Source organism: Pholcus phalangioides, unplaced genomic scaffold (assembly GCF_987345545.1).
Source record: "Pholcus phalangioides strain wild (caught in Gottingen) unplaced genomic scaffold, Ppha-v1.0 ptg000014l_1, whole genome shotgun sequence".
In the NCBI taxonomy this organism is placed as follows: Eukaryota; Metazoa; Arthropoda; class Arachnida; order Araneae; family Pholcidae; genus Pholcus; species Pholcus phalangioides.
The window spans coordinates 21,899,366-21,912,192 of NW_028301607.1; the positions used below are offsets into that span (position 1 = coordinate 21,899,366).

Consider the following 12,827-nt stretch of genomic DNA (forward strand, 5'->3'; position numbering starts at 1 on the left):
TTTTTTGTTTTTACATACTATAAATTCATTATAAAAGGGCCCGTGAAAAGTCTGGCTTTTGGACCTGCCAAAGATCATAGCCTTGAGGCCCTGCTCCAGGATCTGGTTGGCCATGGAACCACTTTCTCGCATAAACAATCTTTTTCTGATCTTTGATGAGGGTACTCAATATACTTTTTGCAGTTTCTGTGTTTGTGAGAGTTCACTCATAAATTTCTTTCAAAATCTTATTTTTTCATCTACTGTCAAGCACAATCTTTTCTATTTTGCTGTTATTATGAACACCAGTTAGCTGAAATAGAGTTGGATTGACTCTCAACTTAGAAAAGGCCTTATCAAAAGTCTAATGTATTATATCATTTCTCAAACCAACAGATTATTCTATTATAATGCACAGTAAATGACGTTGTCAATGCATCTTCACTTCATAGTCACCCTCTACAACAGTTGAATCCTGCTTCCTGGCACATGTTCACAAAACACCTGTGTGTTGAGGAGGAAAAATTGAACTGGCTACCTTCTTATATTTTTTCCTAAGAAACGTAGAAAGTCCAAAAATTGAAGTTTTCCTTTGGTTATAATGACCTTGAAGGTGGCTGAAGAATAAAATAAGAAAAAAATACAGGAAGAAAGACGAGTTCCTAAAATTGAGATTTAATAGAAGTGAATGAGAATTCGTAAAATAGAGCAGAACTTAACATTAGCTCTATGGCATGCTGTTCAAGACAGAAGACCAATTTTTAAATTGGAGGTTTGTAAAATCGAACGTCGACTGTAACATGTTTCTATGGTTTTCTTGTGAATAAAGTATAATTATTTATATCATTATTATGATTTGAAAGTCATTGGAGCTCTATACGACTCTTTGTTTTCTTTTCATGATTCATTTAATTATGATTGGGAATGAGATCAAAACTTCATGTTAGCACGTAATGAGTAATTAACTATCTGGATATATTCTTTGTTATTGGTTTATGCATGTTTCTGTGCAGAATATGGTTTGTTTACATTATGCATGAATTTGTTTTGATTGCTTGAAACTTTTATTGAATTTTCTCTTTACAGGTGTTACCAACATAAAGAGTTCTCAATGGTGTCCAATGGCTCAAAGAGCAATCGAACTAATATTCAGTATTGCTGATCATCCTGACAGTGTCTGTGAAAATATTATTCATAAAATAGGAAATACTCTCATTGTGATATGGGATACAGGTAAGCATATAATAAATAATATGTGTGTTGATCAACACAATAAAATTAAAAGTTGCAGCACATTTTGAATTATTCAAGTGGAAAATTACCTTTTTTTTCATACTAAATTTTGTGACGTAGCTTCAAGCATTAAGTACTGAAATTAAATTTGAATGATTTTTAGTTAATTGGAACTTTTTGCCAACTGCCACAGAGAGGAAAAATTCTCATTTGAACTATTGTGAAAAAACCTGACTATTTGTTTCATATTTCTTCTGCATACTTGTATTTGTTTTCATGTAATAATACTGTGTTTGAATGTAAATTTGTTGTACTAATGAAAGAAAGTTAATAATTTATTTTTAGAGAATCATAGTAAAAAACTTGCATCAGCAGTTTTTTGCCGATACCTTTTCCTTGTTGGACATGTAGCATATTGTGCTGTTACTTTCTGTGAAACTGATGTTTTTAGTGAACTTAAACGACGTGAGCTAGTCAAACGTGAAGAACTCGCTAAAGAAAAGGCCAAAGTCCAAGTAGTAAGTACTGTTCCTTTTTCACAAATGCTTTGATATTTATAAAATCGTTTGGAATGAATTTTTCACAATTTTTTGCGTTGACAAAATGCAATGTTGATACCCTAAATTATTCTTGTTCTGCAGTACTATTTCAATCCTGGCCATGAACACCATGACTTTATTTGCAATCCTAGTATGTCCAGTTCGTAATAGTAATTGATAATACATTAATTTTGCAAATGGTTTTCATAGATTAATGAAGAGGATAAAGAGAATGTAGAAATGGCTGGTTTGGAAGCTGATGATGTTGTGGGCGAGTTCATCAACAAAATTATAGAAAATGAGTTCTTAGCAGGTATGCACACATTTGAAGTTTATTTCCTAAAGTAACTCAAATTGGGTTTTCTTAGTGGTAATGTAGTTATTCGAAATTAAATAAAATCAAAGAAAAAACAAGTGAACATGTGAAGACTGTTTCTACATTTGAACAGTTTTTTTTTTACAACCCATAGTCAATTGGACTCAATTCTGTGTATATGTATAGTGTCACAGTTTGAATTCAAAAGTTTTAGGGAAAATGTTGTATTGATATTTCAGATGAAAATGTTCTTGGACTGGCATATCCACTGGTGGTGAATACATGTAAATGGTCATTGCAGACCTTCCACAAAGATATATGTGCTGCTGCAAGTTTAGCCCTAGGAAAGTTCATGTTTATAAGGTAATTTTTTTTATTGTCATGAAAATTGGTTTTTGCTTCTTTCCTCCTTTTTCAGACAACTTTGTAACCAGTCTTGTTACACATTTTGATTTCGGGTTTAATAACACACAGACTGCTGTCTTACATACAAGTTGAAAACCTGAATAGAAACTGTTAAAAAAGGGGAGGGGGGGTTGTCAGTCTTAAAAGGCTTTTTTTCTTTTTAAAGGTCCATGGTTAAGTTGAGGTTCTGTTTCCTATCCAAGTTGAAAGTTTTCATATTCCTCAATATCATACATTGATTGCTGAAAAAAGTAGTTTGATGTATAAAACAGTAACTATATTAAACAAGATTGGTATTGTTAATGTATTTGTACAAGTTTGATCAACAAGATTTATTTGTTCACTTTTATTTATTTTTCATATTTCTTGTGTAGGGCTGATGTGTGCAAGAAAAACATGCAGCTGCTGGTAACGCTGATGGAAAAATCCTCTGCTCCACACATCAGATCTAATTTGATCATATGTATGGCTGACTTGGTTAAACGCTTCCCTAATGAAGTTGAGCCATGGACTCCTCATATGTACAAAAGGTAATACAATGAAACTTATCTAAGACGGAAATTGTATGAGATGGAAACCTGTTTTAAACAGAACAGAAAAGAGTCTAATGAATAATTAATGCTTTTTCAATTATAGAAAACCTCCTTACGACGGAAACGGAAGGCATATTTAGTCAATTTTCAGCTAAAAAAACTTGCTGAAATGGAAAGAATTTTTGGCTAAGTGCAAGTTTTTGTCCTTTGGATGGGGGAAAGTTAAGTCGACTGATACCCTTTTTCATAGGTGCTGGAACCTAGGACTGAGGTCATTTGAGCGCGACCCCCCCCCCCCCACAATAATTTCTGAAGAAAGCAGTGCAATATACCCTTCTCCTGCATATGTACTTGAGTCTGTATATATGGGAAAACCAGCAACTTTTTTTTTCCAGCTCTCTTTTCCAATGTTTTCTTCATGTTGGAAGTAAGGGGGGGGGGGGTGGAAGCAGATTTGCTATTCAAAATTTAGTAAAAGCCCATTTAACATTTAATCTATGATTGAAACAGTGGCTTTTATTAGTAAGAGCACCCTGTGTTTCTTGGAAAAATGTTGATAATTTCAATTTGAACTAGTTTAATTAGAAATGATAGAAAATAATAATTAATAATAATATAATAGAAATAATAGAGCTAATTTAGTAAGAGATGACGACCAGCCGCAAGAAGCATATCTTGATTTAAACACAAAAATGGAGGCCATAGAGGCAAGAGAAGAGCAAAATTTGAGTGAAACAGATGTAAAATCTTTCTTTTGCAAATGTTATTGGTTATTGATCTAATTGTAATGTTTTAAGTAGGTACACAATTTCCTCAATGTTTTGTTTTAAGTACAATAAAACCGTTCAACATTGGCCACTAACAAGACAGTGAAAATGTGGCTGCTATTGTGAATTGGCCATTAATGGGAATAGCCATTTTTATTTTGAAGAAAAACTAAAATTTGCAATCTATATAACATGTAAAATGATAATCCTTTCTGTAATTGATTATGATAATTATACAATTGATTAGTTTAGAATAATGATTATATTGATAATATTACATTAATTTATTTATCAATCTATACAGCACTATTTTGGCATTTTAAAATTTAGGCTTGCAGTTCTGATGTAAAACACAACGGAAACGACTTTGCGAGAAAACTGATATGGACCAAGACGATGTACCAGCAACCTCCCAAATAGTTCTTTGTTCCCACTCATGATAAACTAGACCATATATGCTGAACCTATAACTTGCGGGCCAAATGTGGCCCTCAGATACATCTGATGTGTCCTAATCTAATTTTGTAAGAATAAACTAAGAGGTGCATTCTCAGATCACTTCAGTGACTCACAGCACATTTGCAGACCACTTAAATGACTCATAGCTTATTTACAGATCACAAGTGACCTGCAGTGCATTTTGAGGTCACTTAAGTGCCCCTTTTTTCCCTTTCTCCACTGCTTTCAATAAATCGATCTAACATTTGTACCCAGCAAAGGAAAGCATACATAATATTTTTCCTTCTCCCCAATAGGGTTTGGGGAGGGGGGGGGACTCCCTTGAAAATAATTTTTTTTATAGTGAGCGATATGTATATATTTTTCTGATTCCATGTCCAAAGTGCAGTTCGGAGATTACCCATAATGTTAAGATTAGTGTTGTGCGGAGGTGGCTGTTAGAGGAGGTTTTAATATATTGAAAAAATTCACTTTTGACAAAAGTAAGTGTTCATTCTATTGCTGTTCAAAATGTTTTAATTATTAGTGCATTAAATATGAAATTTCAAACGTATAGTAATTTGAAACATCAAAAATTCAAAATAACAATATGCATGTCTCTGATGAAAATTGTTTGTTCGGGTTCGAAGATCGTTATCCGTTTGAGTTAGTTCTCAACTTTTCCTCAACACTAGTGGTTGGCATCATCAGGAGAATTGATAAAACTGGATCAAAATTCAAGTTTTCTGGAGTCTCAGGCTGTACGGGTGATTATAAAAAAACTATCCCGACATATGGGGCCCCTAACTATCATACCATTCACCGAAACTGAATGAAATTTTGGCATAAGGTATTTTGAGGTATGCGCTCAAGAATGATATGGAAAACAACAGTGTCACTCTAACAGTTACGGTTACAGTGAGAAAATTCCGAAAATATCAAATGGCAACACCAAGTTTTTTGTATTGGAATGCGATCTCCATACTGAAAAACACTAAATAGCGTTGGAATGGCACCTGTAGCATGAAAATCCCCGGAGCTAGGCAAGGAAAAAGTAAAAAGGACTTTGCCGTGCACCAGAGCATTAATGTTCGTTTCATTCGTCACACCGGTTCTTCGGCTGAGATCCCAGCCTGATTAGTCCTCCACAAGGTCATGTGGAAAATTTGTGAAACACAATAAAATGCTTTATTTTATGCTGCTTCTCTGTCCTCATTGGTTGTCCTCACTTTTAGCCTATCTACCGCCGGTGATTTTCATGCTACAGTTGCCGTTCGAATGCTATTTAGGGGTTTTCACAATGGAGATCACATTCCAATACAAAAAACTTGGTGTTGCCATTTGATATTTTCGAAATTTTCTCACTGTAACGGTAACTGTTAGAGTGACACTGTTGTTTTCCATATCATTCTTGAGCGCATACATCCAAATACCTTATGCCAAAATTTAATTCAGTTTCTGTGAATGGTATGATAGTTAGGGGCCCATATGTCGTGATAGTTTTTTTTATAATCACCCTGTATTTATGTACATGAGTGGCTTGACATACACTATTTTCTTGTGATTGGTCAGTTGATCCTATGGCTGGCAGCGAATTGAAAACAGTTCTTATGCTGGGAGAACCTGATTGGCAGAGAGATGTTGAGTTATAACTCCACATCTCTCGGCCAATCAGGTTCTGGGGAAACGTTGAGAACTAACTCAAACGGACAACAGTCTTCGAACCCAAACAAACAATTTTCATCAAATGATGGCCGCGAAAACCTTATTGACTATATGCATGTCTCTGTTCAATACTCATTGTTTTATGGTGAGTAGGGTGACGTTCTCAAAATTCAAGTTTCACAAAATCACAGAAATAAATCACTGCTTCTGTGTGCACCTTTATGAAACTGAAACCTGTCTGGAACGGAAAATAATTTCATTCTCTTGACGTTCCGTTTTATATAGTTTTCACTGTATTTCCAAGGATACCTTATTACTTATTATTACAATATTGGTGTGAGCCTTGCACCTATGTATCTTCTGCACCATTCCAGATAACATCTAAATTTCATGTTATTGCTGTTTTCTCGTTTTCTAAAAACAAATATTTGTTGAAAAATAATTATTTTATGTGTGTGTATGATATATATACTATGATGTTTGTAATAAATTTCGTAAAAATTGTGTGAAAAATTAAAGCCATCAGTGTAAGATGCTGCAAGCCACCAAAATTATGTCTTGTAAAAATGTAACACCGTGGTTACATTTTATAGACTATGAAATATAGAATTTATTTTTTAGTCTGAGGTTTCTATAACAGCAGGTTTATATGGATCAACCCCATTTATCAACTGGAATGAAACCAGTCGTTGAGGACATATGTATGTGTTTTTTTTAACAACAATAATCATAATTTTTTTTATACTTAAAATTAGTCACAAAAAAGGGAAATTTAAAGTGAAGAAAAGAAATTTGCACCAACAGCACAAAATATTGTTCAATACTAAGGATTAAGGTGCAACATTACAGTCCACTTTGGTGGGTTTTTAAAACATTCAGCATGAGAGCGCTTTCAATTCAAAGAAAAGTTAGCATCTACCAACTTTTTTTCGTCTACTGTTCTAATCACCAGCGTGAATAAATTTGATCGAACCTAGCTGTTCACGTCATTCGCTGCAATTGAATCAACCCTGTCGATCAATGTTCAATCCATGTGAACTTGCTTTAACATGAAAAATATAATGTTTTTATGTGCATTAACAGTGTGTGATAAACATTTCATTGTGATAGAGGTGAAATTGCATAGCGAACATTGCACTTGGGAAAAATTGGTGCATGTAGTGTGAATTGTTTCTTAACTCGTCTAACAATGTATAGGTATTTTAATCATTTACATCAAACATTCTGTATTACGCATATTTTATATTTGTGTATTTCTTCAGTGAGATTTTCTGCTTTTCAGATTAAGAGATGAGGATTCGGCTGTGAGAATGAACACTGTGACTGTATTAATGCATCTGATTCTTCGCGATATGATCAAAGTCAAAGGTCAAATAAGGGAAATTGCCACTTGTATAGTAGATCCTCGAGAAGAAATATCGAAAGTTGCAAAACATTTGTTTCTGGAACTTTCAAAAAGGGTAATATAACATAAGATTTAGTGATTCAATGATTCTTTTTATGTCAGAATATTCGGATAAATTTTTGTGCAACAATTAACAAGTTTTTGATCGTGTTACATTCAAGAATGATATTGTTAATAAAAAAATTATTTTTTTCAGTATAACAAAGCTAATAATGCTAATAAAAGTTTTCACGACAAAAAAAACTAATAATTATTGAAAAATTCATCCCATTCATTCACCTTAGTAACAATTTCAGAAGTTTTTTTTATCAACAAACACTTACCCCTTCAGCGAGAATAAAGAGCTGCTTTGTTTTTTAACTCAAACCTAAATGGGTTTCAAGATGATGTGGATCAGAGGTTATAATAAAAAAAATGCTTTGTTACAAAGAGACAAATAATGGTGAAGAATTTGCTTTCCACATTAAAATTAAAAACACATACAGTTGCGATACATTATAATGACACCCCCCCCCCCCCATCATTCTGTCAAAAACAAAAATTACATCAAAAGTTTGACAAGACAATTCATATTTGGATGAAATAAATTATATTATTCATTTTGCATTGCAATGTAGGCAATTGCAGTGAAAATGCATCAGTTAGAAAATAATAATGAAATTGCAATGCTTATGTATCAAATTATAATAATATCAAAGGTCAAAATCAAACATAATTCTTGCAAATAAAATAGCAAAACACATGGGCATCCTTCATTTCTTTGCAATAAAGAGTTTGGGGGGGGGGGGAGAGTGTGAGCGCAGATGAGTTTAGACATTGTAATGAATTAAATGGTCTTTTTAAGTTGTTATATCGGATAAAAAAATAACATGGGATGAAAAAAAAGACTTGGACTTATAGTACCGGTGATTATAATGGAATGTTGAATTAATGCATCATTTTAATGAGTGACGACTATAAAAGAATTCATGTTTAAAATTAGACATTCAAAAACAGAAAATGTTTCAAATCAAATTACAATATTGTAGAAAATTAAATAATATATATAGGGAAAAAAATTAAAAAACAAACAATTAATTTAGATAATTTTTAAGGTGGAAAATGTGTTTCAAGATATTGAGTATACTTGAAAAGATAATGAGTAGAGGTTTAGGGAATTAAAATATCAATTTCATTCTTATTTGATGTGCATAGCGAGTTGATGATTCAACTTTAAATTATGCAATTTACAAGATAACTATGGCTTTTTCCCCTTCTACAGAAAAATACTTTATTCAACTTGTTACCAGATGTGATAAGTGGGTTATCAGACTCAAGCTCACAACTCAAAGAAGAAGAATTCCAAAGCATTATAAGGTAATCATTTGTGTATAGAAAAGTAAATCCTTTTCCTGATACAATCCCAAAAAGGAACCAACAGAAAAGGCAAATGAAAGGAAAAACTGCATAATTCCTAACGTGTTTCAAACACACAATGAGTACCGTCTTCAGAGGATAAATATAGCCACTATCAGACTAACTAGGGATTCCACATAACTCCTGGTTGCTCAATGAATAAAATGTTAGTTCAAGTCAAACGTTGTGGTCAGAATTATTATGGTCCCAATGTTTGACATGTTTTTCCTTTTATTTGCCTTTTTCATTGGTTCCTACTGAGTTGTCTGTGTATGTCACGCAATTTGGATGGATGTCAGTGAAAATTTGAAGGTTTTTTTTATTGAGCCCACGGGGAGACTAAGGTAGGACAATATTCCAGACAGATTATGTTCTTGATGTCTTTTTTTTCTTAGAGCGACAGTTCTTATTTTGTAATTAAAAAAAGATGGAAAACATCAATTGTCATTTTATTAATTTAGTATATATTTTTTGTGTTCATGTATGCTGTTTTTCCTGTTAATTAGCATTAATAAAATGCTTTTTGATTTATTTAAAACAAATTTAAATAATAGAAGTTATTAATTCATAGCTTTTAATTCAACAAAATTTTCTAACGTGGTCTAATTTATATAATAATTAATTACGAAATCCTTCTTATACCGATATTACTTTTAGATATCTTTTCAAGTTCATTGAAAAAGACCGTCAGATTGAAAACTTGGTGGAAAAACTTTGTCATCGTTTCAAGGATGCAGAGTGAGTATCAGAAAATGAGTAATTTTAGTATAGCGGTTGAATGATGCTCCTGAAATTATGTGTGAATGAGCATGGTGTCTAGTATTCTTTGAATGTTTTGATTTCAGTTCCTTTGAAAAAGCTTCTCAACCTACAAGGCACTAACAATTATCACTTTTAATCAATTTTTTTTACTGCTAATAATGTTTGATTTTAGATATGAAACTGGCCAGTTTTAAAAAATAGAACATGTCACCCAACTCTTAGATTTTATTTCTAAATCACTTGCAAGGTTCTCGTCTTTACCTGCTTCACCAGCTTCTACTCTTAGCTTCTCAAAAATTGTGTACAGCATCATTACACATGATGTTCTGACTTTTTGGATGATTCTTACCTTCTTATATCATAACTTTTCTATCTCAATGAAAACTTCTTGAACCTTACTAATTATACTTGAATCCAAAGGACTGGGCATTTTTTACATAACCCAGAACTTGTATAAATAATCTCTATTGTCTTCCTATTATCCTCTTCTGGCTCACTGCAATGAAATCATGGATTCAGACCTTATTGTAATAGCAAACATTATTTGTTACAATAGTGAAATGTGTATTTTTGGGGTAAGAGTTCCTTAACAATGCATCAACTAGGCCTATAGACTTAGCTCTTACTATTACTTTCATTCTAACTATCACTGTGTCAATCACTTTAACGCCATCCAAAATACATATTTAGTTTCTTAGGATCCCTCATCTCTGGATATCTTTATATTTTTCAACTTGGCATTGCTCAATAAATCCCCATACAACAGTGGTTCCCAAAGTGTGCCACCCCGGAGGGGGGGGGGGAGTGATCGCAAGAGATTCTCCAAAGTAAAAACACCCAAAAATAAGAAATTTATTTTCATTTTTTGCAACAAAAAAAAGTTTCGTTAAAACTAAAAAATTACAACTCAGCCGATCTACTTACTATACATGTATCATACAATGTAATTTTACCAAATTATACATAAACAACAAGGTGATTCAGGAAGAACCATCCAATTTCAAAATTTAAGTATTGAAAATAAAAACACAGAATGATAAGTAATGTGAATATGAAGGGAATGTCTAAGTTTTAGATTATGAACAATATTCATGACGCTCGTATGTCAGAAGAAATTTCAGTGGTGATGGCAACTGTTAAAATTGTTTGTTGATGATAAATCCTGGGTAATACCCATTGTATATAAGATCTGATCTATAGGAGGTGTTGGCTTTGTGTCCAGTTCATTGTTGAATTGCAAAGATAGAAATATTGTAATTAACACCCATGGGAGTGAAGTTATTGAAAAAACTTGTTCTCACAAATATCTGGAAAAAAGAAAGCTTGAGACAATGACACCATATTGTGAATATGTGTTCAAGTTTCGGCAGAGCCGCCCATAGAAGTGTGCGACAGGTGCAGCTACACTGCTTGCTGAAATAGAAAACATCACTGTGATTTATTAAAAAAAGTTGTATAGGTAAGTAAGAGTGACTGCACCAATTTTATGAAAATGTTATTAATATTTTGGAATATCATCGAATCAACTGAAATAATAGCCCCACGTCTAATAATGATCATCCTGAGTTTGGATACCAAGTTATCCACTTTGTACCATTTATAAATGCCAAATGTATTCCATTCTAACTTGTGAACTGTGTTGATGGTACCATACACAAGATTTATAGCTAAAAAATATATAGTTTGAAATTTCATAATAAAACAGTTCCGCCAACTAAATATTGAAAAATAATTTGATTTCATACATCATCGATTATGCACAAAAAAAAAACTGATTGAGGGAATCAGGCATGCCTGAAAATTACTCTTGAGCCAGCACATTTATTAGCAAAAAACGAAGACACATGGTCACCTTATAGGGGGGGGGGGAGGATTCACTGATAAATTTCATCTTAAAAGGAGGGTTACTCTTCAAAAAGTTTGGGAACCATTGCCCTACAATAATGATACTTATGTCCAAGATTTGTTCTTTAAATTAGTTGACAGATACATGGCATGTAAACATTAGAAAGGGATTATGTTTTTGTTTGTTTCTTCCAGTGAACCCAGACAAGTTCATGAACTAGCTTTCTCTATGGAGCTCTTGAATTTCAACGAGAAATGCTTTCGGAAACTCGTCGAGAACAAAGGTTTCTTCAAGTGCAAATTAGGTGATGAGGTTTTAGCTAGATCGTTGAGAAACATTTTAAATAATGTCAAGAAACACCATCCTAAAGTCGAATATGAGGTCGATGCATTCCTTGCTGAATTAAACATTTGAAAATTTTTTTACATATTTTAAAATCATTTTTATTCTCATTGCAAAAGCAGTTTTTGTTAAATTTTTGATTTTCTTCTTGCTTTAAAATTAATTCACAATAAAAAAGAATAAAGTTTGTTTTTATGAGCTTTGTATTTTTTATTTGACTAAGAAAGGAGCTAACTACTGTGGATTCTTGTTTTTATGAACCAGTAAACTTGAACAATTAATTGTTCATACAATTGAAAATTCATGACTAGAAAGACATTCAAAGAAATGGCTTGAAACCAGAGGACTAGTTCATATAAACCTGTTGGTTCATAAAATTGAGAATTGATTGTAGTAAGAATTAGTCATTAATTTTATATATTTTGTATAAATTGAAAAAAAATAGTGACTTGGGGAAAAATAGCAAACAAAAAATCTGACATTCAACAGCCTGCGCATACTTCCATAGTCTTTCACATTATTTATATCAGTGTTTCCCAAAGTGGGCAATATCGTCTCCTGGGGTGATGGAAGGGTCCTGGGGGGGGGGGGCAGCGGAATCTCGGGGTTTAGTGTAGGATCCTATGAGGTGACGATTGGGGGGGGGGCGATGAGAAGGAAAAAATTTTAAAGGGGACGATGGAACGGAAAGTTTAGGAAACTGATTTTTATATAATAAGGAACTTAAACAGTATTTATCTTTCAAATTAGAACTAGCTGGACGTGGTAGCCAAGGCCAATAAGATACTCGCCTACCGTATCAAAGGATGGTCAGAGTCTAATTCAAAACCCGATTTGTCCTTGTCAGAATCCTTCCTGACGCGACTGAAACGGCAAGATGACCGCAGAATACGTTGATACAGTAGGATGTTTTTCCCACCAGGGATTTAGCAAGCTGCGAACTCTCGGCAAGGAATATGGGGGGAAAAATAGCGATTGTGCCACTGTTCAGATTCGGCCATAACATGCGACAAAAATTATGAAATTATAAGAGAACTCCGTATAAACCAGGGTGGCAAATTTGGTGGTTAGCATAGAATTAGAGAAGCGTGGTCAAGTCGCATGTGCCTGTGGGGGAGGGGGTTAGCTCAGGAACATAAGCCCCAAGTTCCCATGCCTATGCGAGTGTTACGCTTTTTCATCGAATGCAATTATGATACGAT

General features: G+C 33.3%; 1 protein-coding gene across 1 annotated transcript in view; it reads left to right on the forward strand.

Moving 5' to 3' along the window:
• Positions 1-11,823, forward strand: part of Cap-D2 (CAP-D2 condensin subunit) — a 43,241-nt gene extending 31,418 nt beyond the window's left edge. Inside the window, exons 19-27 of the mRNA XM_089241898.1 lie at positions 1,066-1,212; positions 1,558-1,730; positions 1,962-2,064; positions 2,307-2,430; positions 2,847-3,002; positions 7,158-7,335; positions 8,542-8,636; positions 9,333-9,413; positions 11,478-11,823. Of these exons, the coding sequence (XP_089098024.1) occupies positions 1,066-1,212; positions 1,558-1,730; positions 1,962-2,064; positions 2,307-2,430; positions 2,847-3,002; positions 7,158-7,335; positions 8,542-8,636; positions 9,333-9,413; positions 11,478-11,697 (1,277 nt within the window). The 3' untranslated portion in view covers positions 11,698-11,823. The remainder of the gene's footprint in view (positions 1-1,065; positions 1,213-1,557; positions 1,731-1,961; positions 2,065-2,306; positions 2,431-2,846; positions 3,003-7,157; positions 7,336-8,541; positions 8,637-9,332; positions 9,414-11,477) is intronic.
• Positions 11,824-12,827: the final 1,004 nt, after the last annotated feature.